The 26,400-nt window shown below is 44.5% G+C and overlaps 1 protein-coding gene across 4 annotated transcripts in view; it reads right to left on the bottom strand.

Moving 5' to 3' along the window:
* Positions 1-26,400, bottom strand: part of LOC147058342 (transmembrane protein 132C) — a 74,943-nt gene that overhangs the window by 38,054 nt on the left and 10,489 nt on the right. For all 4 annotated transcript variants that reach the window (XR_015065895.1, XM_085910405.1, XM_085910406.1 and 1 more), the window contains 2 exons: positions 7,634-8,049; positions 6,588-7,150 (listed from right to left, as the gene is read on the bottom strand). Coding sequence is in view for 3 of the 4 variants with exons in the window: in XM_085910405.1 (XP_085766531.1) it covers positions 6,588-7,150; positions 7,634-8,049 (979 nt within the window). In the remaining variant the exon portion in view is untranslated. The remainder of the gene's footprint in view (positions 1-6,587; positions 7,151-7,633; positions 8,050-26,400) is intronic.

Here is a 26,400-nt window from a genome sequence, read left to right as displayed (position 1 = left end):
ACGTGATCCAATCTTTCCGTTTGTCGAGATGCGATGTCGTCCAGTGCGGCGTCCCGCCATGCCGGACGTCTTATTAATGTGGCCTGCCTCTTATCGTTCTCCACTGGAGGACTCATTACCACATTCTTCTTCTTCTGCTGCTGCTCTAATCTCTGACTAATAGCTCACACACGCACATAGACACTCTGTAACACACGCAGCTGTACAACGAGATCAAGCCTCCTTTTTGTCATCTCGGGGGGGCCAAAAGTGAACATCTTGCTGACGCTGAGCAGCGGCAACAACAGCGTGACCCTGCTGGGCCAGAAGACGATTGGCAGGAAATAACCTGCTCCTGTTTGGAGTGCGACGAGGCCAAAAGTTGGCAAGCTGCGAGAGTACGCTTGAGCACATGATGCTCGACGTCAACACGACAAATACATACCATGATGATTTTTATTTGTGTGTGCATGTGTGTGTGCGTGCGTAAGGTATCCAGATCATGTTCCGCTTCCTGCTAACCACAAGACAATAGTAAACTTAACTTTAATGAATTAGCCGCATTCCCTAATCAAGCTAATACGAGGGAGGGGTGGTGGTAGTGGTGGGGGTGTCAGGGAATCAAAGAATGCAAGAAGCAAAATACAGATGAGGATAAATGAGCTTAGTGGCGCCTATAGAAGCGGACAATAGCCACCAGCCATGTTCTTACAACACAAAAGACGACATAGACGGCGTGAAAGGACTTGACGCGTGAATCTAAGATTAGCACGGCAGGGGAAGGCGCTCGTGCTTCACGCCTGTAAACACGTGTTCACTAAAACAAAACGCCGTAGCATCGGCGCATCCAGCGCAGAGTTGTCATCTTCCCCCGCCGACATCATCGTTCCATGTTTTTTCACATCGCCTTGATTTTAGCACGCCGCCGCCATTTTACGCGCTTTGTTAGGTACGCCCGCAAAAGAGTGAGGATTCCGAAGCTAGATTTTGCTAAAAACGAAAGAACACTAGTTCGATTTGGCAAAACGAAGAAATCACCGATGCAATATCATTTGGCATGTTGGATTATCGATAGTAGCAGATTAGCCTAGTACAATTACCGCACTATGTGGAATATTATTATCATTGACCGCTCTGTTGATTTCGATCGGTGACATCCGATAAAAGGACCGAAAACAAAAGCAGGCGGAAGAAACGCAAAGCTCAACAGCATTTTTTTTTTCTTTTTGTCGTCTGGGTCCATTAGTCCGTCATAACAGCCGAGCTGATGTCCTCGCCGGCCTAATGGGCATATTAGCGCGGTTAATTAGCTTTAACGAACCAGCCGGCGGCGGGAATCGAGGTGGTCGCTCGCTAGGTCACATCGGCGAGACGAGCGGCTGCTTCAAATACGTTTTATGTCAAGTTTGACTTCAGGCGGGAGCGGCACTGGACAGCTTGCAGTCGATTGGTCGCGCCGCTCCGCTGCGTCGCACGAGGCCTCCACCGGTGGTTGCTTTTTTACTTTTGGAAAGCGCTCGTGCTTGTTTGGGTTGCGCTTGAAATGCAAATGCATGGCCGCTTTTGATTGTGTACGCGCCTGGCTGCTTGTTGCACGACAGAGGAGCGCTCCATTTAGACACAGGCACGCCTCTGTGCTCACGTCCTTTTTTTGGGGGCGTCAGGAACTCTGCGGCTGCTTGAAGTCTCTTTACTCTTTGCATGTGTGTGTGTGTGTGTGTGTGTGTGTGTGTGTGTGTGTGTGTGCTTTTACTCCGCACTTACCTCAAAGTTACCCTAGGAGCGAGGAAACACACTTAAGGGACTTTTAGATATTTCCCCCCAAAAAATCTTTGTAAAATCTTATTCATTCATTTATTTATTTATTTATTTATTTATTTAACTAAAAATCTACTAGCTATCCACACCAGGAGAACATACAAACTCCACACAGGGAGGGCCGGAGGTGGAATCGAACCCACACAATTTTTTTTTTTTTTAATCTGCCTTTTTTATTTTTATTTTATCTGTCACTGTCACATGGGTGCCTCCGTTTTGCCCGTTTTTCGTTCTGGGGTCAAAAAAAAAAGAAAAAAAAAAGACAGCGAGCGAGCATAGCAGGGTGATGCAAGCTGTTTGGACCTCGGCTCGCCTTTAATTCCCCCGCCGATTAAAGTCCTCTTGAAAGCGCCACAAAGGCCCAAAGCGGATGAATGGAAGTTTGTTCAAAAGCGTGGCGCCATTTCCAAATGTTTTTCCTTTGCTGTAGCTGCCAGCGACACACAAACTGAAGTAACCTCACCGAGATGTAACCGTATGTCCTGAACAGGTTGAACGGAATTTCAAAGCACTGACGATGAGCCACATGCTGCTTCACCAAGCCAAACGGGAATGGGAAGTAATACTTAAGCAATTAGTTGCTTGCGGTTCCATTATCAATTGTGTTGATGGATCTACTTCCTTCTAAGTTGCTTCATTTTATTATTATTATTATTATTATTATTTTCTTGATCTTCGCGCTGGAACCCAACCCAGAAGTCGGGCGGTCGACAGGGGACACCTTGAACCGGTTGAATGTGATTCCGATAGTGTTTACGATATCAAGAGGACTTTACATTTTGTGTCGTGATGCTTGAATGGAGCCCATGCACAAAGCGTCCCCTCCAGGATGTAAAAAAAACTGCTTGCGGCTTTTGCTCATCTCCATCAGCCACGTTTCTATAAGTAGCGCCTTTATCTTCTCGCGGGCGTCCACGTGTTTTTTTTTTGCTCTTTTCTTTCCGTTCCATTTCCTCACAATGGCCTTCTTTCCGCTTTAATTCACGGCAGAGACGGGGGGGGGAGTAAAACGCAATTCACCAAATCATTTTCTCTCTTTGTGCATCTCCCCGCTTGCTCGGCACAACAGGGAGCCACGACCCAACCCCCCCCCCCCCACCTCCCTGACAAACAACTCGAGGCTTCGGCTCCATCTTTCTTACAACACCGATATGTTGGAAACATGAGCAGTTAAACAGATGAAGGAAAAAATAAACATGGATTTTTTCGGGGTGTTTTCATATTTCCACCAGTGTATAACAGACGCATGGACAACAATTGAGCAATTGAGTTATGTGGGTGGAGCACGGTGGAAGATTTTAACATTTAAGTTGCAAAATTCAGCCCCCAGACCCATTTTCACTCAGCGACATGTCTATAATGAGAAGAACACATGAACATTTCTCAGGAAGCTGACACCCAAAGAGAGACAGCCATTTTGGTTCAAAGCGGCGACTTTCAGGATTACCGCCAAAACAAACATTGTAAAAATACAGTCGCCAAAGTCTGTTTCTTATCGAAAAAAAAAATTTTGGTAACCAGATCAAAAAGACAATATGTGGAAAAAGTGTTCTCTACTATCTGGTGTATATGCAGGCTCAGGCAGAAAAGTGAGTATTGATGGATTGAGTGAGTCAAATCAATGGCTGGGGGTGGCTTTGGACAAATAAATGCCAAAGTGGCCACCGGAGGACTCAGCCGCTTCCTCGCAAGTTCATCTCTTCTCTGATCCGGAGGAAAGAAAAAAAAAAAATGTCTAAACTGTACACCTCCCAGTGCTCACAAATGCACGTGTATACGCGTAGAATAAAAAGATAAAGCAAGCAAGTCTGAACTAGACTCGCACAAAAAAAATCATGTGTTTTCTGTATGTTCTGTGTTGTTTTCAAAAGTTTGTGTATTTCTTTCTATCTGAATTAGATTTTTCACTATCTATTTACATTGTATTTATATTACCGTTATGTTATGCATTTCCTGATTTTTCTTCTGTACTAAAAATGATTTTCAGTGTTGTGCTGCATTTTCTGCATGTACATTTTTGTCTTTTGAATATTTTCATTTTTGTGGGGTAATGCTACATATTTTGCGATACAAATTCATGTAACAGTATCTTCTATATTGTCTTGATTTTTTTATATGCTTTGAAAAATTGTTCTATTTTTATCTTATTTATTTTCCTGTTTATTTAAAAAAAATCTGGATAGACCATTGGTATATTATTACAAGTAAGACTGTTTGCATGTGTTATCATAAAAAGTGATACAAACAACAATCTGAGATGTGGGTTTTTTTGTTTGTTTTTTTCTTAGTTGTGTGTCTCTCATGGCCAATCCATGGCCAGGTTCCAGGCCGACTCCGGCGTGCTACTCCATCTCCTCAGCAGTTTAGCATAATCACATCACTATCGCTGTGATGGAGCACACTTAGGCCTGATTAGGGCACACACAGACGCACACACACACATGCACACAAGCATGTGTGCACAAACGCTGGGCTCCACTTAAGCTTGATAACATGTCTGACTGCGTTTCTAGCATGTCCGATTATCTACTTGTGGAGCCCGAGCAGAATTCTGAGGGAAGTGCCAAAAGCACCGGCGCAAGGAAAGCCACCGCCGGGCCAGATGCCGAGGCTGGCTCGCAAGGACGACATCGTGAGGCCCCTCGGTCTGATCCAAGAGGAGACTGAGGGCAAAGTGGAGACTGCGGCCAAGCGTCTGGTGTTAAGGCACAAAAAAAACCAAGCCGAGGCTAAGCCAAGGTGAGCATTTGCGCTGAGGTTTACAACTCAAAAGTGACGAAATGAAAACGAGGCAAAAGTGCAGCAAATTGGAAAATGAGGAGAGGAGATTATAATGTTTTAAGCTGCAACAAATAAGATATTATTAGATAAGTTATTAATTACCATAAAAAATTGCTTTTGGCCCCCAAAAAGCAGGAAATTGACACTTATTTACAAATATCAGTTTTCATTTATTTTCTCCATTTTTTTTTGTCAATTTTCACATTCTTTCCAAATATTTTGCTTATATTATATACTTTAAAATTTCTCTGTGAATTTTCCCCTGGTAAACATTGCATTCATGTTTTCTGTATATGTTTAACTGTATTTGTTGTTTTTATAGCTGGGTTTTTTGGTCCTGCAATTCTTTTTGTATTTTTAAAAACAATATCTGAATTATTGTTGTTTGCAAACTAATCTGTTCTTTATTTGCTCTATTTATTTCACCATATTGTACATTTAATTGTATACATTTGTACATTGCACATTTTTGCAATTGTTTGCATTTTGTCAATATTTGTTTATTTTTTTCTGTATTTTCAATACTTATTGTATTTTTGGGGTATTTTCAAATCATACATTATGTATTTTTGCATGTCTTTGAGATCAGCCCATATAAAAAGTACTGATTCCCCTTGGATAATGACATTGACCTCCCATGACCCAAGCAGAACCTTTTAGATGAGGAACCACTAAAATTATGCAAAAAAAAAAAAGTACCGCATCAGTCCATTGTTATGGAAATGCTCTTAGGTTGTTTGTTTGCACACATGTCATTTGTCACATCGAGAGCGGCCGAGATGAACACCAGGCAGACGTAAACGCCGCCAGGAGTGCGGGAGTGGATTATTTTCAGCCGGCCAAGCCAGAACACATTTGTTTTTCGGGATAATGACGGGCGGGAAGCGCGCGTCGAGCCCTCAAAAGCACACCTAACAACCAATTTTCCAAAGCCTCCATGTGAGGCTGCTCTTTTTTTTTTTTTTTCTTTTACAAAGCTGCACCCTTTCGCAAGGTGAGTTTACGTGCACAAAAACAGAAAAGCCGATTCGCGGCATGTGCATGCCAGGCGATTCATTTATACATATGTAGACACACACACACACACACACACACACCAATGTTGGTCACAGTAGTTTTCTTGTCGACACTGTGGCTTGGGTCCGAGCGCTGCCCACTGATTGGTCGACAAACCGAAACCAACCGCCACACCGCTTGGCGGCTTTGCGCTGTTTGAGATGCCTTTTAAAATGTTTACATTGTCCTGTTCTTATCGTAAACGTTCCTCTGTTAACGTCTCCCTCGCCTACGTCTTCTTTTCTGTTTTGCCGCTCTCCAGGCATGCCCCATGCATATTCATGAGCGTGTTATTTGCATTGCTGGCTCCTGAAAAGAGGCTGAGTACACAAAGGTGACAGCCATCAAGCTCAGGAGGCGGCGGCAGCGTTGAGCGATGACAGAAAAAAGGTGGATGGGGGAGTCAAGGAACGAAGTCAAAACAACAGGAGGGGGGAAAAAAAAGCTAGCAGAGATGGAGGATTTGCATTCCTTCCTCAGGTTGATGTGAATGACCCTTTGAAGGACCCTTGAAACTGACGAAATAACCTAAATGAAAAAAGCATTTCCAACCAAAATGGTGGACTTCCTGTATCATTGCATTGATGTTGCGAAGGAAACCTGGCCGAAAATTTGAAGTACCACAGAAAACTGCCAAAATAATCAGAAAATGGCCACTTAAAACCAAAATTCTGTGTTTTTTTGTCTGCCTGACTTTTTTGTGGGTCTACTCATGATAGATATAGCCACGACATTTCATGTTGGTGAGTAAAAGTGTGAGGGCTGACTTTTCAAACAATTCAAAAGTGCTTACAGATTTTGATAATGGCCGCTTCAAAGCAAATGGGCAGCTCCTGTCACTTTTGCGCATAACATTTTTGTGGGTTTACTTATGACAGCCATGTCTACAAAAATCCATGTTCCTAATGAAAGAAGTGATATTAACATACAGAATGGAGGCCTTGCAACCCTACCTTAGGACGAACTGCTCAGCATGCGACTCTGTCTTCATGTAGACAGCGAACGCCACCGTCTTCCCCAGCCGGACGGGGCTGGGGGGCACTAGGACGTCCACATTGTGGTCCAGAGTCAGCATCTCTCCTTTGGGTGCCACCGGGCCCACGCTCATGCTCACTGAGCCGGCTTTCTGCATGTCCTGAAGTCCTCCTTCCACCAGGGGGCTCCACGGGCTCAGAACTCCGAGAGGCCCAGTGTTCACATTCGGACTCTTCCACGGTTCATTCACCATAGAAGGACATTCCAGTCCGGCTCCCTCCACTGGTATAATGGAGTAGTACACATCCAGAGAGGGCAGTGCCCCTTCCGCCGGTCGTCGTCTGGCCTGCAAGGGTATGAACCAGGCGGGGGGGATTTCCAAGCGGACCACGCAGATGCCCAAAGGCCCCAGCAGCCGGCAGCCGGCAGAAGGGGCCGCCTCGCTGGGGTCCCGCACCGCCAAGGCTCGGACGCACGGGAGGAGGCCCGGAGGAGGCGGGTCGGGCTCGTCCCAACGGCGACCCACCAAGTAAAAAAGAACCTGAAACGCAAATGGAGAAACATATTTGAAAACATCACAGACATTGTAACCTGATCTGAAAGTTGACGAAGAATATCAGTGTGATGTCTTGTTAGCCAAGTGTCTTGTATACACGTTTCAAATTTGGCAATAATCGGGAAAACTGATTTGAGGAACTCTTGGATATGAGTAGGATGACCCCAAAATGGAAAAATGGTAGTAATGACATGGATTCTTTAGACTTTTTTGTGGGTATACATACTTATCAGGCGTAGCGTCTTCATTTTTGTAGGTCATGATTGCGTACCAAATTTCTAAAAATGCAATGTAAAATGGACACTGCAAAACCAAAATGGCTGCTTCTTTCCAGACATAGCTTCTGGAGACATTTTTGGTGGGTCTACTCATGAGTGACATACCTACAAAAAGTCCCATTACTAAGCAAAAAAAAAAAGGCTTTAGGGGCTCAAAGCCCTCAAACTGTCCACGTATGAAAAGCAATACCTGTATCCAAGGTTGGGTGGACCCCACTTTTGGCACTACCACGTGGCCCTTCACCTTCCAGTTGAGGGTGACGTGGCTGGCGGCGGGCAGCGGACTGGCCAGCGGCCCCTGCAGCAACTCCACAGGGATCTGCTGCTCGGCGCTCAGGTTGCCGTAGCCGCACGCCACGGAGGGCAGGGCGTGCGGCGCCGCCACGCCCGCATCCAGCCGATGGAGTAGGAAGGGCTCGGTGCGCGACGTCAGGCTCCCGTTGCGCATGGCGTCCCGGTTGGCGTCGCGCAGGAAGAAGGCCTGATCGACGCCGCTCAGCTGGCACCGCACCGGCAGGTAAGTCGACAGCGAGGCCGAGAAATGAGGCTGGGCAGAGTCCGGTGTTGCCTGACCGGGACCGGCTGATCCGGAGTGACCGCCACATACTGAAAGAAGAAGCAAATTAGGTCAGTGATCTGGCGGAGGGGGGGGTCATCTTCACAAGGACAAATTGCACCTAAATAGTATTTCTCGATTTAAAATCTTGTCGGGATGGCTTTCATGAGTAGCCAGACACTCTTCCAAAAAGGTCTTTCAATATGCAAATGCTGAAGTTTTGGTGGTCATACCAGACTTCAGCGGTTCCATAACCCAATGTCTGAACAGACACAGGAAGTCAGCCATTTTTGTTTCAAACACTGTGCTAACAAACGTAGCTGTACTAACCATTGTAGCTAATTTGAGCTTCTTGGAAATAACTTCAACGGCTCTGCTACAGTATGTCTTGGCCCCTTTTTGTTTGGTTATTGTCAGTATAATGCAAAAACGTCAGATTCCCAGAACCCGTCTCGTGGTGTTGACTGGGGAGCAAAGACAAGAAACATACAATTTTAATGCAGCGTTGGCTAAAATTGTCATAGTTTGTCTTGTTTACGCTTGCCGTGGAATAATACATGACTTGGCATATATTGCGCCATTTAGCCACACATTTCCGGGGAACTCTTGACATTTGGTCACAAGCGTATCGGATGTGGGCGGCGGCGGGCAAGGCACTAACGCTAACGGAGCGCTAACTCTGGCGTGGGGCGCGAACTCTGGCGTGGGGCGCTAACTCTGGCGTGGGGCGCTAACTCTGGTGTGGGGCGCTAACTCTGGCGTGGGGTACTAACTCTGGCACGGGGCGCTAGGTCTGGCGCGGTGCACTAGCTCTGGCGCGGGGCGCTAACTCGGGCGCAGGGCGCTAACTCTGACGCGTGGCTTTTTCCATGCCCAATTCCAAAAGGATTTACAGCAGCGTGCAGCCAAAATGACACACAGTGCTCCCGCACAATATATTCCCGTGCACTTTATGATCCAATTCCAGCAGTATTTACGATACAATTCAGGGAGGTTGCGAGGGAGGATTACTGCGGCTTTTTCTGGCCTATTTCTTATCAAAAGAAGACAAGGTGACGGCGTTCCGCCAGGAGAGCAACTTTGGTTCTTTCCTTGACTATCCTCATTAAAATGGGCGTGTGTATTCCATGCTGCGGTTCATTCCTGCTCGATGACATTGAACTCGTTTATGGCAGACACTGCTGCTTTGTATTTTTGAGCTCAGGTGGTTATTTGACACAAGGACCAACAGTGTCTCAAAAAAAATGACAAATAATTCACATTTGCTTCTATGACGCTCACTCTATTTTATTTTTTTGATCTTAAAATACATTTCAAACACCCTTTCGTGTATGAAACAATACGCTGTGGAGAATTATTTACCGTAACTTCTGAATCATTTTCAAAACGATCACCATTTGTCTCCAACCATATTATTAGCGTTTGGTTTGGATGGCAAAAAAAATTGTTTTCATAAAAACAATGACAAAAAGTTCTCTATACCAATCAACGTCAAATTGGGAAGAAAACAACAGAACAAAAGAAAAGCTAAACGCCAACAAAAGGAAGTCGGTCATTTTGGTAGAAGGTGAATTCCCGGACTTGATATCTTAATTGGTCTAAACGAACCCAGAATCAGTGATTATTGAATTTAATTCACGCATCCATAAAATTATCCTTGAATACATCCATTCACAGATATTCTCGATGGAGAAAGCTGTTGTAGCCGTTGGCCATTCAAGTCATCCGCGCACGTATCGCAGCGGCAGCGGGTCATGGCCGGAGCTGTGCTGGAGCCAATGACGGCTCTTAACGCCAGCTTGCAAAGCTGTGACATCAGGCAGAGCGCCACGCGTTTAGGTGACACCAATCTGCTCCTCTATGCACTCAAAAATCCCCCAAAAAATAAACAAAGTCATTCAATGCCAGCGCTTGTGAAAATGTTGGGATTGTCGGAGCTAGCTTGCGTTAGCTCATGCGTGCGGCGCTAATGCTCCTATCCAAGGGTCACGGCGAAGCCAGCGTGTGTGTGTGTGTCAGCTGCTCTCATTCCCTGCACGGGAGTATGACATATGCTTCATAAAATTGCCGCCGACACACACGCACACACCAGCGTGCACACGCACGTACACACTCGTGGTTACACTTCCCAAGGTTTGGATTTGAAGCAGCCGTTTTTGGGTGATGCTGGCTGTGTCCCGGAGTCCTTCAAAGACAAACTTGGATATTACGCGGATGGTTTGGGTTGCCGGCAAATTGAAGCCAGGATTGGGAAAACTTCATTGTTTTGAAACAGCCCTTTTAGTTTCAATTTCCGTTTGATTACAGTAACGGGAAATTTGCAAGTACTCTTTGTCATAAGGCAGACAGACAAAAAGCCTCAAGAAGTTAGGAAATGTACAGGAATTTCTTATCAGGGGTTTTTGGTCAACTCCAGGGGCCTGGCAGGGACAAAAAAAAAAAAAAAAATCCAGTCCCAGAAGTCTGTTTCACTTAGTATCATGAAACCTGGTAGGCGTGTCGAACATGAGGAAGGCCACAAAAAAAAAATACAAAAAGCCATGCCTCAAAACACGTGTGCTATTTTGGTCCAAAGCGGCCATCCATAGGTCTTTTTGGCCATCTCGGGGGTCCTTCGAGGCCAAAACTGTCCTGGAGTTTTTTGTCGAGTTGTTCCCAAATTTGAAGCACGTATACCAGACAGACTCCTTGAGTGTCATTTGTATTCCGAGGCGCTGGATGTCATAAAAAAACATTAGAATCTTCTCCCGGCCTGTTTCTCATCTGATGCTTTCTCGCTGTCAATACAACGCCCCCCCCCCCCGCACCATTCAAGCCCGTGCAACCACCCCACGCCGCTCTGAGGTATCACTGCTATTATATTATTATTATTATTATTTGTGTGCATGTGTGTGTTGCGTTGGAATGGCTCGCCCCAGACAGCGCCGCGCTGTCCCACCCTCATTATATTTTCACACCCCGCTACACTGGCACATTGCAAAGGAAGCACGCACACACATTTACAGTGTGTGTGTGTGTGTGTGTGTGTGTGTGTGTGTGTGTGTGTGTGTGTGTGTGTGTGTGTGTGTGTGTGTGTGTGTGTGTGTGTGTGCGTGCGAGTGTACATATGTGTTAGCAGTTTGAATCCTCCAGTGCGGAAATGTGTCCGTATTTCGGGGCATTTTGAAACAATCGGCTACTCACATTTTGTAACGGGTTCTTTGCGCTTCAATTTTCTTTCTTTTGTTTTTCGATGTTTGACTTCATTTCATAATTGAACCTTGTTTGTTCACGTCTCACACACACACGCACACAAATAACCCAAACAACAAACGTGGCATCATTCTCCAACTCTAATCAGCACTAAAGCAAACAAATGAAAGGATTCTGTGTCTACATGTCGACACGTTTTCTTTTTGCGTTGCTGGATTTTGGATGGATGGGAAACTTCATGACCGAGAGCGGATTTTTCCATCTTGGTTCGCTGGCTGTCTAGCAGCATCCAGTTTTGTGTCGCAAGGACACACAGTTCAATTCATCTTTTTTTTTTTTTTTTTTATTTATTATCCTATTAGATGAAGAAAGTTTTTTTGAATCTGAACCAGAGTAGAAGAATCACCCTGAATGTCCCTTCCCTCAGGTGGATGCTTGGTTTGGATGCACAAGATGGCGTCTGCTGCATTGCGCGTAATTGCCAGCCAAACCAGCACACCAAAAAAGCCACCCCTCACCCACCCACCCATGAAAAACAGGGGACAAAAATGGAGCGCAAGGACAGTGACAGATGGTGGCTTTTGATTGTTGACATGCAAAGACAAGAAATAAAATCAATAGATATCATATTCCTTCTGTTTTTTTTTCCAGTACTATCCATCCATCCATCCATCCATCAGTTATCTGAACTGCTTTATTCTCACAAGGGTCGCGTGTGTGTAAGAACCAAACATACATCCCCTGAGGCTCGCTTGTGTTTGCCTAATGTAAAAGAACCAAGCGTCAATATTTAACCAACACGGCATCGAGTATCACTTTCTGCTTCCTCTCACTATCGGGTGCTTTTGTGTGTGTGTGTGTGTGTGTGTGTGTATCGTTGGAAAATGGAACAGAACGGACATTTGTGTGTGCGTGTTGGGGAGGGTGGAGAAGAATGGCAGATGGGCCTTGTCGTATCTGTACATCTGGTTGTGTTCCTGTCCAATTTTACACACGTGCACGTACAAACAACCTTGCTACACTCTCCCTATCTATCTAATGAGATCCATTTAACAACATTTTTATCAGTCTTTGATCTACATTGACTTCAATTCAGACGCTTGGTTGGGATTTGGTGCTAACTTCAGTAAAAACCCAATATAACACCCCCCCCAAAAAAATTCTTACGAAGATTATTGTATTGACGGTTCCTTTGAATTAAAGTGTTTGGTTAGTATGTTGTGGCGGATTCAGCAAAATAGTCGAATGATACTGTCCAGCTAAGGGGTATAAACGTCCCCCCCCCCCCCCCCGCCCCCTTTTGGTGCTAAAACGTGGCCTACTAGAGCGAGAAGAGTGACGCAGCCCAAACGCAAAAGCATCACCTTGGCCGAGAAAATGAGAGTTTGCGCTGCACTCACAAAGCCCAATGATGAAAAGATCCATCGTGGCCCAATGTTCTTTGGAAGAATGACGGCCATTGATCACGCAGATGGCACGCCGTCTGCAAAACCTCCAACCACCACGGTGGCGGCGGCGGCTCAGCCGTTCCACGTGAGAGGAAAGGAAAAACGATCATAGAGCGACGGAGAGAAGGATGGACTTTCTATTTCCGAGCCCGACATTTATCAGGGGGGTTATTTTGGCCATCTCCCTTCCGCTCTTTATGCTCTCGACTCACGTGCAAGATGGCAAAGCGTCAAAAGAGGAAACTAAACGTTGGCCTGTGCAAACCTGAGGCTGCTGAAAGTGAGAGCTGACATTCGCGTGGCAGGACCGCACCCGACACCTACTTCTAGCTAGCCAGCTAGCTATGCCGGCATTACAAAGTGCTGAATTAAACCTTGTTAAAAACACTCTTCTCTGCGCCATGCCTTTGAATTCAAAATGAAAGGTCCACGCCAATCCGAGACAGCGACTGTTTTTAATTTCTCAATCTGATTTGAACATTTTCAAATCAAAATAAGGATACGTGTAGGGAAGCAGTGCCCTCCGAGGGATGTGTGAAATCAAGTTCTCTCTGTCAGACGGGAAGAACGTGTCTTCCCTCCCCCCCCTTTAAGAAAACGAACATATCCTGGATAAGTTCCATTTCGGCTCAAAAACAAAGAGAACATGTCCGAGCCGAGTCGTTCATGTTGCTCTACCTGCTGTGTTCACACTCCAGTTGTTGATTGATGCGCCTGTCAGTGGGTCAGTGCGCTCACATTTCCCCAGACACGGTGCGACGAGCCACACACACACACACACACACACACACACACACACACACACACACACACACACACACACACACACACACACACACACACACACACACACACACACACACACACACACACACACACAAACAGCTTGGCGGTGTGGCCCGGGAGCGCTTTAATGTGCGCGAGGTGTCATCAGACATCACGCCGGCCATCACGACGACCAAATGTCCAAAAGCGCAGATGAATGGAGAACATTGCGCTTTGATTGACTATTTTTTGTTTTTACGGGATTGTCGCAACTTTGCTTGGGTTTAATAAGGCAGGCACCGATAGCCACGCCTTACAATTCGTCAACAAATGTTGACGCACTGGCTTTTTTTTTTTTTTTTTTTTGGTGCGTGTACATGTGACAGACATGCTTCTCAAAATGTCACGCTGCAACATCAGCCAGGCTGATTTTTGGAAACGTGTTCAGTGAGATGCTCTGGCGACGTGATTTGGGCCCCGGGTTTGGGTGGGGGGGGGGTGTGTGTGTAATAAATCGAGCCAACAGTGTCTCAGGCTCAGCAAACACGACAGCCGACGCAGCAGCTCGAGAGAGAACCTCTCAAGCTGAGCAGAGTGGGTCAGGCCCGAGATCGCCTGGCTGGCTGGCTGTGAATCACATGGAAGCACCACAAAAAAAAAAAAAAAAAAGAACACCCAGCGTTCATTTCCACTGGTGAGAGCCAAGTTGTAAAAGTTGCTTGTAAAAAAAAAAAAATAATAAATAAAAAAAAAAAGGACTCTCAGCCTGGACAGACTGTATGGAGTAACGGGAATCCAGCCGAGCAGAGAAAGAAGTGATGACGACCGTCCATGCCATCACAAGCCACAACAAAGTGCAGACTTCCTATCTTTTTCGGACATGGCTTCATGAGACTTTTTTTTTTTTTTGTCAGTTTGATGGACAAAACGAGACGTACTGTTCCACTTTGGACTTAAAAGAGGCGACGATGCACATTAAATGCAGCCTGTCCAAGTACAAACAAGATTTTAAATATCTGCTTGGCAAAACATGTTCATTAGATTGACAAATTGTGACATACCATAACATTTAACGCTAATGCGCTTTAAACGCGGTTGTTACGTCAAATGCCATGTTCTCATCTCCTTTGCTCAAACACGTCAGTTTGCCTCATTTGATTGATCAAAATTACACGGGCAATACTGTCCCACTTGTAGGTAGCAGTAAGGTGCATTAAAGCGCAGCCCGTCTAAATGACATAAAATGTCGCCTTAGCGTCTACTGAGCCCAATCCGTCCATTCCATTGACAAATCACGCCGCGGAAGACAATCGTGTCCCATTACAGCGATAACGTAGATTCAATACAGCCCGTCTAAACGTCATTTAAAATGCCATCTTAGCTAAGCATGTCTATTTGACTTGTTTGATTGACAAATCATGACCTAGCAGGCGATTCTGTTCCATTCCGCTTTGACAAGCGACCCCAAACATGCATCCCGTCTAAGCAGAAAAGGTCGTCTTTGCGTCTTCTTTGCAATACGCCCTCATTTGGTTAACAAACCATCATTTAGTAAGCAATACTGATCCCTTCAATTTTTTTTTGCAAGTCTTACATCTTTTTGAAACATACATCCACTTGATTGAAACGGATCTGTTGAATTGGAACACGCAGCCCATCTAAGCAGGGAACTCTATTTGCTTCACATTGCTAATCATGTCCTTTTGGGTAGTGTATTTGCTAAAGAATACAGAGGACATGGCATTGACTGGTTGACATTTGCTCCGACAACACCAATCATACTCGATCAATCCTAACCTTTAAAAAAAAATCTGCAACATTGATTTAAAGATTTTAAATTTAGCCTGGGGGGAAAAAAAAAAAAGAGATCACAATGACATCCGTGACCCAAGGGTGATCTTAACACATGAGGTGTGATCTAACACATCACATTAGCCATGGCGTGTTGTGATTTGTTTGCCTCCCTTCAAGCGTCGCGGCGACTAAACAGAAATGACGGGACGCACTTATAATTAGTCTGCTGATTGACAGAGTGAGGAAAAAAAAAAGTTGGATGTGTGATGGAGTTCAGATCAACTTCTTTAAATGGAAGGAGACTCTGGAAATATCAACTGTTCAACAACAACGTTCATTCACCGTCACTTGTTGCTAGGCAGAATTAATACAAGGGACCCAATTAAAATTCAACCCTCCATCAAATATTAAATAAGCGGCATTTGCGTGCACGTCTGACACTATGGATTTGGAAAAAATAAAAAAAATAAAAATCACAATCGCTAATTTGTATTGACACACAACTATGACTATGCAAGCGTGTGATTCTGTGTGTGCGTGAGAGCGCACGCTCACGTACGACTAATCCCTCAAAAATGGCCGAGACGTGACGGCAGGCAGCGCCGATGTTGATGGATGCGTTCAACCACGGCGGGAGCGTTAATTAGCGTCAGAGTCAGCGAGTCCCTAAAGAGATACCATGATGTGATGCCATTTGTCTTTTATGAAAACAAAAAAAAATGAATACATTTAAAAAAAAAAAAAAAAATGGAAACCAGCACTGTGGTGTTTTGTTGTTGTATAAAGTCTCACACGAAGGCACATTGATATAAGTTATCCTGAGTTGGAAAATTCCGCTGCCAGAGCTTGTTTAAGATAATTGCTGGAAATTTGCTAGGCAGGCATGAGCAAGCAAGAGTAGACCGACAAAAGTCATGACCTCCCAAACCGTATAGGAAATCTGTACAACTATTTCACTATTTTTTTTTTCAAAGTTCTTACAAAGACAAACTCCACCTTGGGAGATTTTGGAAAAGCTGTTGCAAAATCTTCATCTTTGAGTCATTTTGGCCACTGGCAAGGGTCCCTGAAAGACAAACTTTGAAAGTTTTTTTTCCCCTCAAAATTATTTTCAACCACATAGACCAAACAGACACACCACGGCAAAAAAAAAAAGAAAAGGGTTATCCTGGGGAAAGCGGCAAAATTTGATGATTCGCCGTAAAACGCTGAGCTCCAATAAGTCATAGGACACCAGTTCCCAGCGGTCTTGAGCACAGCATGGATGGCATCTTCTCGACAATTTTTCAGGCAAGTTACAGGGGAAATCACTAGCGTGTCTTTGCTGCACTGGCTTGTAAATAAGTGGAAGAAGGCAGGTGAGCATCTCTGCTTCACCAAAAAAAAAAAAAAAAAAAAGCACAGGTCTGGCTTTGTGCTCATTAAACTTCATTAGCAGGACAGTCAGTGCTTACGCAGAACTGCGTGCATGTGTGTGCGTGTGTGTGAAAGATGGGGTGCCACTTGGATTTTACAGTAGTCAGCACATACGCTCACATAACGGCTGTTAAAAATACACGTGTGTGCCTTTAAACGAAGCGGGGTGGTGCGAGGATGCAAGGTTGCCATGGTAACAAAGCGCCCCACCTTTTACAATCAATACAGAGAGACCAAAAAAATAATAATAACAAAAAAAAAAAAAAAGATTGTCCTGCCAATCCCAATTTTTATTTTGAAGACGTCTCGGAGGCTTTGGGCATCAATGTATGAAATATGTTCGAAAGTTAATATAGAGCCAGAAAGTTTTTTGTGAAGGGTCTTTTTTAAAATTCTTCACAAAATCAAGCAAGTCAATCGATGACTTCTCAAAATAGTAAACAACAAGCTAACTGACTAGCTAGCTAACCAAACCAGCGTGAAGTATCCTGATGGTTTCCGAGTGTAATTAACAGCAAAGATGCAATTAGGCAGTAAGCAAGATGGCGGCCTCTCCGAAGCTTGGGCCTTGACCGCAACTCGGCTGTCCTCCGCCGACCGACCTCATCTTGTCATTCTTTCACTCGCACCTCACATCTCCGCTTCCTGTGTGTGTGCGTATCACCTGAATCACACCTCCAGTTCCTCGCTGTGTGTCTCTCTCCCCCACGTGTAATCCAAGCCTATCTGGCAACAACACACGGGTAATCCAACCTTTGCTCCACACGTGCAAGAATAGCAAAGGGAACCTATTGAAGGAGTTGTAATGAGCTCTCGGGGAAAACAAAAAAAGAAAGCTTGATGTCGTTTGGATGACCGCCAAACACTCGAGCGTCTGAAGAAATGAGATGAAATCAACATGTTCTTGCCTTTTAAATAAATATTCGCGTCATCCATAAGCAGCCCACAGACGGATCAAATTGTCATATTTGTTGAAATCGCAGTTTCTTCATATTGGGGACATTTTTTTTCGAAACGGTTGCCTTCGATTGGCCGCTCACCCGTTTTTTTTTCACCAAAACTAAACGCTACTCAAATGCATCCGCTTCTTGGAGAACGAGTTTTGTTAAACCTTCACCTCCTTTTCATTTAAGTTCAAGAGTTGATTTTTCCTCATCTGACCTGAGTGAAAGACCAAGAGGACTTTTTCAGCTCTCGATGAAGATTTCATTTTTCTTATTAGAACCTTTCTACACACACATTCATATATTCATTAGAAAAACATTGGTTTATTTCAATCATTATTTAGATATAACTGAACTATTGTTTGAAATCATTTTAATGAACCCGTGGATGGGATGCTAATACTAAATACTAGCATGCTAACATATTCTGCTTAACTTCACTCGGCATGTGACACGGCATATTGCGTCGATCGTCCACAATACATTTGTTTTTGTTCTTGAAACGAGCGTAACTGACTTGATTTGATCTTTGACGCCAAACTCAGAAGAGCAGACACACACAGACAGAGACGAGACTGAATTATTGAGTGAGGCCTGGAGAAAATGACGCTTAGCGTTTATTTCCATGAAATGATTTGACGCCCGTTATTTCACTCTTTTGTTCCAAATCAAATGTGCTTTCTTAAAAGTAGACCTCCCTGCGGTTTTTTTGACAGAAAGAAAGAAAGAAAATTGCTCGCATGTCAAACTGACTTTGGATCAGTGTGATTTTTGAGGGGGTGGCCTCCTGCACTGTTGATATTGGCCGTCCTCTATGCTGCTAATACACACACACACATGCACGCACACACACACGCACACAGTCGCTGACCTGGCAAATGAGGGTTGGCAGGACAAACAAGTCATCAGATGGAAAGTTTGCGGACCACTGCGAGGTCGTTCGTAGTTTTGCCAAAATCCAAAAATTTATTTCCAGGCAAAAACATCCTTCAACATTATTGCAGGGAGCAGATTGAAGCTGATAAATTACAGGAAAAGTATGCAAATAATCAATTGATAAATAGATTTTGACTGCTATTTTAATTGTCAAATTTGCCTTTTACACATGTATTTACACAAAAAAAATCCAAAGAAAAAAATATAGAATTTCCACTGCAAAAAAAAAAACCCAAAACAAAATTATCATTTAAATTTGGTGTCCCCAAAAATGATTTCATGCAGGAACAAAAAAGTATACATGAATTCACGTGTATAATTCTCGGAAAAGTGTCAAATTGCAATGGGCTCATCTCTCTAGTGTAAGATCTTTGGCTGCCAAAACACACGCTGACACGCTCATAAAAGCAAAAATGGCCGCCCACTACGACATGTGCACGCGCGCGCGTGATGACTTGTTTGCAGTGTCGCCTCAATAATTCACCAGCTTCTTTTCGCCCCGAGGCGGAGTGCCTTGCGTCGTTCGGAACAACTTATGTCTTTCAACCACACGCAGCGCAGCGCAGCGCAGAGCAGCGCAGAGAGGGCTTTAAATGGAAGTTGTTTTTTTTGTACTGCTGTATCGCAGAAATCCCAAATTGGGTAATCTGATAGAATAGTCGCAAATTCCATCATTCGTAGATGATATGACATCATCACTTTTTTTTTTGGAGGAGGGGGGGTGTTTTTTGTAGACTTGCTTTGGGTCGGCTATTTCCGGGGGTGAACTTCTTTTGACACTTTATTGCAGGTAGGTACAAAGATGTAGTCGTGCTTGTGTGCGTGCGTGTGTGTGTGTGTGTGTGTGTGTGTGTCACACATCATTTCAGACTTAATTACAAGCGAGGAGCAAACGTGACAGGCGGTGACCTAATCCTTCATTCATGCAGCATATTTTTTTTTTTTTTTTGCAACTCCAAATAAACTGAATGCGTGTGCGCATGCGCTTATACGGATTCTTGAAATTGTATCGTCAGTGCGCCGCTTTAATTGTGCAGAATGACACATCTATTACGCCGGCGTCATTATCAACATCAAGCAGCCTTTCGCACACGTACACACACACACACGCACACACACACACACACACACACACACGCACACGCACACGCACACACGGCGTGATTAAAACTGTGCATGGCGCGTACAGTTATGAGCAAGTATTAAAGCTGCCACTCTGCTTTCAAGGCGCTCGCTAATATGCCTTTGAAAAGACTCCCCACCACACACACACACACGCACACACAACAAATAAGGCCAGTGACTGTCGTTAACCACACTTCCCCTCGTTATCTTTCCCTTTAATTGCTCAGCTGGATCTATTTATAGACACACACAAACACGCGCAATATACTATCCAGAGGAACGTGCTGAGATGTAAAGATACGGCCACAGCAGGGCAAGAAGATGCAGAGATACAGTGACGCTAAGCTGGCGTGACGCAGAGGTCCAACGCCGTTGACATGCCACCGGGCCGTGATACCGAGACGAAAGAGCCCCCCCGGATACAAAGGTGCTTAGACAAATGCGGCCAAACGCAGAGAATGCCATTAAGATGCTGAAATATGAAGATGCTGAGATACAAGGTAAGCTACGAGGATGTTGAAATTCGAAAGAGACGCAAAGAGAAATAAAGGTGCCGGCGAGACCCGGTTCGGATGCTAAGATTGCAAAGTTGCTAACAGATTCTAAGATGCTAAAACACAGACGCACAATGTCACTAATATGCTCAAATGTTGAGATCGTGAGATAACCTGAAGCTGCACTCGGGTATTGAGATACAAAAACAAAGAAGCAGCGTTTCAAACAAGTTAAAGAAGGCCCAACGATGCAAAGATGGTAACAAGTGAAAAAGATACAAACACGTGTCAGTTCTGAGATTCCGAGATACGAAAGTCGCATGTTTCTCTGTCAGGGAATAAACAAAGAAATATTTTGTTCGACAAGAGCGCTAGGGCGGCCGTGTACATTGGCAGATTATGTTCACGGAAAATGTGTTCTTTCCGGTGTGTGTGTGTGTGTGTGTGTGTGTGTGTGTGTGTGTGTGTGTGTGGGCCTTGGCCACCTGGGGGCAGTATAGTACAGACATATGCTTGAGGTGAAGGAGATGCTCACAATTGTTCAATTGTAAAATAATCATCACTCTCTCTTTGCAGAGGATAAAGAATACATGACATTGCTCATGCTCAGATTTCAGTTATACATATCATAGCATCGATGCTAATTCATTGAGGTTGTCTTGGGCGCTTTGCATTGTCTTAAGCAAAATGAAGTTTGCTCCGGCAAAGCTATGTGGTTGTTTTAGTACCCAAAATGAAACTCACTTTGTAACTGAACTTCAACTGGGAGTCTACCAAATGTCGGCCTGTATCTGAAAAAAAATTCAAAAAAATCACAAGCCGGATCACGCGCATCTCACCATGCGTTAGCCGCACGCAAACGGAAGCTAATCCAAGGATTTTTGTTCTTTAGCAAGTTAGTTTCTCTCCCACCCATTGAGGGAAACCCGGCGCGGCGCCACTTAACTTCCGCGCCGTTTGAAGCGCTCGGCTGAGAGCGTGCACAAAGCGTGCAAGCAGCCATTGCACAAAGCGTGCAAGCAGCCATTGATCAGAACACCGAGCAATCAAAGACAGAATTGGAGGAAGGCAATCGATCAAAGAGGCTCCGTCGCATGGAGTGGGAAAAGCTGTTTATTTAAAAAAAAAAAAAAAAAAGAGGCTTTTTATCAAACCCGACAGCCAGCCCCACACACACACACACACACACACACACACACACACACACACACACACACACACACACACACACACACACGATTGAAGCAAAACAAACACACACACACACACACACACACACACACACGATTGAAGCAAAACAAACACACACACACACACACACACACAGCAGGGCTTTGACAGGATGGTGCCCACGCAGCCAAAACACAGACATGCCGACACACAAGCTGCAAAGGGAGGCGGAGGTGGGAAAACCAGGACGGGAGATACAAAATAAAAATGAAAAAAAAAAAAAAAAAAACGACGACGAACGAAGATTCTACATTTAGGAGCAGGGTAAAAATGGTCTTAAATAACCTCATGGAGGGTTTGATTGATCTCTAGGTTCTTGGTTGTTATTTTGTTTTTAAAAAGGTCACTTAACAATATATTACACTTATTATAGTTATAAAAATTGAGTTAAACAATTTGTTGATAAACAAAAGTTTTGATGACAAAAACAAAATCTAAGTTATTTGGGGTTTTTTTTTATCAAAAATTCAACTATTAAAGCTAAAAAAAGGACATTTGTCGATACAAAACTGGAAAAAAAATTGACAGGTATTTGATATGATTGAATTCAATCAATTTGGGAGTTGAGATGAGCTCACTTCCTGTTTTGTATAACTACAAACGGCGTGTGATTATATTTTCTGCAAGGAAATCAGGTTACAAAAGCCAATCAGCATAAACACAAAGTTCTCCTGTCAATCACAACCATAAAAGTGGAAAAGTAGAGCAGTGAGGAGAAGAGGCGACAAATTTATTATTGTTGAGGAAAAAAAAAAAAAAGATTGCTGCTGCTTCTCTGCTAACAAGGAGTCGTCGCCGGGCGCACACGCTTTCAAACCACTTCCTGTGAACTAGTCGCCGTCTTATTTTTATCGCATATGACGCCAACAACTTTTCCCGACACTTTGCGGCGGGAAAGTTCAGCCGGAGTTGAAGGGGTGGCGGCAGCAGCAGCAACGGACGAATAAGATCAGAATTAACAAGCAAAAAAAAAAATGGCCTTACATGAAATGAGACGCTTTGCTGTGTCATTATTGTTACTACGACGACGATGGCGGATGCTTTCGGAGTAAGCTGTGGGTGGGTGCGCGGTTGTGGGAAAAAAAAATCATCCAATTTTTCTGCGCAAATTAAAATCGTGCTTCGTTGAATGTTTCACGTGACAAATTGTCATTTGGCCACAGCAAGCTGGCATTTGGCAAAGTGACGGAGCAGAAGCGGCGTCAGATGTTGTTTTTCAGGAACATCCTCCCCCCTTCTTTGTTCCCTTTCGCCGCTCGGGGAGGCGAAAACGCCGGCAAGCCAAAAAGCCGGCCCGTCGCCACAATAACGTGAGGAAATGAGAGTCAATGAAGGAGAGGCGGCCAGACAGCCACCAAAGGAAATGAGGAAGAAATGAAGAGAGCCAGGAGCTTTGATAAGGGACAACGCAACCCGGCAGGTGCAAGAAGCTTTTCTTTCATCTTCCTCCACGTCTTCATCCTCATCTCCCTCGCCCACTAGCTGCAAAAATGCCAAACGTGACACTCCACCCGCAATTTGTTTCGCCGTACTGCAATAAATGCCAGGATGAGGTAAGGCTTGCACGAAAGAGGCGAAATTGCGATAAGTATGCAGGGTCTTCTGTCTTTTGTACCTGACTTGGACTTTAACATTGTGCCCACACAAAAAAAATCACAAATCATGGATTTCTACCCCAAAAAAAAAAATCAGATTAGGAATTTAAAAAAAATGATAATGACAAAAATGGTACATGCTCATTGCTGTTAGCACGTCTATGGCATCATAGTTTAGCATTAAGCGAAAGAAATTTTGGAGTATTGACGAACCATATACTGCTTACAAAGATGGACTTTATAGATTTCTTCATCGAAGAGAAAAGGACAGGACAAAATATATATTTCTAATCAACATTCTTTTCTGTTTGGTGAGTCACCTATACAGGAAGGTCACAGGGAGGTCACAGGAAAGCAAGATGGCCGGCGAGGTACCCTTAATTGCCACCGACTGACTCATTTTTCTTCTCATGTCTTTCACTTCTAACGTGTGTTTACATACATGCACAGCTGTCGAGGAGGGGATGAGGACTAACGATACCAATGTATCATTGTGCGTGTGTGTGTGTGTGTGTGTGTGTGTGTGTGTGTGTGTGTGTGTGTGTGCGTGTGCGTGTGCGTGTGCGTGTGTGTTCGTCCCGTCTGACAGAGAAGTTCCCTAATTGTGGATAAAATATTGCAGCGCACAGTTGGCCAACTCATCACTAATAAAAAAATAAATAAATACACACCAACCACATGCGTGTACGCACAAACACCACACAGACACAAACTATGAATCCGTGTATAAATGGTGAGCGCACATTTCCAACGGACAAGACCACCGCGGCCGCACCACCGCACCCGCCACCCGACCGATGGGCATGAAGACTCTTTCGAGAGGAAACCTACTGCCCGGTTTCTTTTCTTCTTTTTCTTCTTCTCTTAACAGTTTTAATGACATGTTCTAAAATCGAAAAGAAAAAAACAACAATAAATGAAAAACAAAACAAAAAAAAGTAGTCAATATTACTTTGCTTTCTAAAAAATAAAATAAAGAAATTTAGATTTCATATTTTTGATGAAAAAAAAAACAGATTTTGTGTTTTGGCATTTTGCTTCCTTACGAGAATGTCTTTGACATCCCGCTGCTAACAAGGAAAAGGAGTGCGTGCGTGCGTGCGGGAATGTGTCGTTTGCTCAACAGTTCAGAACATTGGCTAGTGGACTGTGCTGTACTTTGCTCCAGGAGCAAATGTCTATGCATGTGTGTGTCTGTGCACATGCATGCGTGTGCGTGTGCGAGAGAGAGAGAGAGACAGGCAACACTGTAGGGCATCACCTTGGCAGAGGTATTAAATCTTTTTCATCCTCTCCCTGGGCTGTCGGCAGAAGCGGGAAGACAGATTTACTTTCTCTCGCTCTCTTTCTCTCCCTCTCGGACTTCCACACTCACACACGCGCACGAGCGTATCTCAACATGTTCCTAGTAAAGTGTCAGCGGCTGACACCAGGCAGAACAATTCAGCCTGGCAGGTACTGAATACACACCGAGAAAAAAAAAAAAAAAAAGCCTTCAAAAGTAGCTCAAACGTGAAGTAGTGGCATACTTCCCCAAAAGGAGCGAGCGGGAAGGGTCCCAATACTTTTGTCTGCAGTCTTTCAGCATCGTAATGTCATTGTGTGTGTGTGTGTGTGTGTGTGTGTGTGTGTGTGTGTGTGTGTGTGTGTGTGTGTGTGTGTGTGTGTGTGTGTGTGTGTGTGTGTGTAATCAGCAAGGTCTGGTATCAACTTTTTTGGGGCTCACAAACAAAAAGGCACGATTGTCATCTTTCTACCGATTGCGAATGTCAACAGATGTCCTCAAGTGATGTCGTGCAGTCAAACTCAACGTAGCATCTAAAGCTATCTCATTACGTGCGTGAAGGTCATGGAGGTCGTTTCAAGGAGCACTTTGAAAAGGTGAACCCGACGCATGTTAAAAGGACGCCGACTGTCCTCTTGAAATTTGTCCCGATGAAGAATTCATGACACATCAAAAAAGGGGCACCAGATGTTTCCTGTCTACACGGCGTGCTTCGGTGCTGATTTTGCACCGTGGACCGAAAATGGATCTTTCTTCTCACATTCCAAAAGGAATTATGTTTGTTCGATTTAATTTCCACTTGCAAAAAATGTCATGGTTTGCTTTTCTCCAACTGTATCCATTATTTTCATCTCATTCTCCGCTTGCCATTTTAAGTACAAATGGAGGCTTCAACTGAGCTCTTGGCAAGTCGACGGTGACAAACGAATCAAACCCAGACGCAAGAATCCAAAAGTCAATTTTGCCGTTTGTGACTTTGATTACAGCAACATTACATAATGAACTTCTCAAGCGGGTTAAGCTGCCACTTTGTCTCACGCTGGTGGAATGCTAATCAACAGATGTCATCACGCACTTAAAGAGCGGCAAGGAGGATAAGCTAGCGCAGGTGCTCGCTTCTTAAAGGCTAACGCACCGAGTGGATTGGAGCAGTGAGGGAGACAAAATAAGGAAAGACGAGCGGCGGCGCAGCCTGCCAAGACGGCAATAGAAGTGCGGATTGGAAGAAAAAAAAAAAAAGAAAGGCAAAAGAAAAAGTGCTCGTCCTCGCGCTCACCCCGGGCTAATATCGCTGGGGCCGTTTGTCTTGTTAGCGGTTTCATTTCTCCAATCTGCACGCTGATGACAGCAACAGGCACCTTACCTGCCTCATCTCACTTTTGTGGAGGATAGACGCAATAATAAAAGAAAAGAAAAAAAAAAAACAGCGCAGCAAACTCAGCACTCACGGCAACAACGAGGGAGGATGAGGCTCCTTTGAGAACGCCAAGACTTTTGAGAGCAGAGACAAGACCGGGACGAGACCCAACGTGGGCTCAGTGACACATGAATTGCTTGGCCATTAAATTGAAGAACAGCAAATCAGTTCTGGTCTTGACCGGGTGTCCACAAAATCCCGAGACTGTCCAGTCCAAGACCGTAACACCACCGACACCTTCAAAATGTGCTCTGGAGACCATCATCAGAACACGGCTCGGTTCGGTCAACAATCTTACTTACTGGTCAGCACTCGCCTAATTCTGCAACTTCAGATTGTGCTGCAACTATGACCTCTATTTTAGTTACATTAGAAAATAAAAAAATAAAACACAATCCAAAAGAACGACACTCCTTTTCCACTTTCCACCGAGGCGACCGAGTTTCTGGTAGAGACTTGGTGTGGGGCCTGCGGCTGTCCATGGTGCTGATTCCACACAACGTCAACGGCAAACACAACAAGACCAAAGGTATTCTCCAGGCATGAATCATTCAAACAAGGTTCGGGAAAGCCATCCTGGAGGGAGATCAACACACCAACATACACGAGTGTGAGGTCGTAAATGGGAAGCATTTTCTTCACTTCCCGTCGAGGGAATGGCTCTCAGATTCTTGTGTCCACAATTTGTTTCCACAAATCAAATAGGACAAAGTAGTAACTCTTGCTCTGGGGTTGCTAGCCTGGGAGCAAAAATACTGGT

This window comes from Syngnathus leptorhynchus, chromosome 4, assembly GCF_054491065.1.
Source record: "Syngnathus leptorhynchus isolate UIUO chromosome 4, UIUO_Slep, whole genome shotgun sequence".
NCBI classification, from domain to species: Eukaryota; Metazoa; Chordata; class Actinopteri; order Syngnathiformes; family Syngnathidae; genus Syngnathus; species Syngnathus leptorhynchus.
Note: the sequence above shows the minus strand (reverse complement) of the source record. Positions and strands in the feature narration are given on the sequence as shown.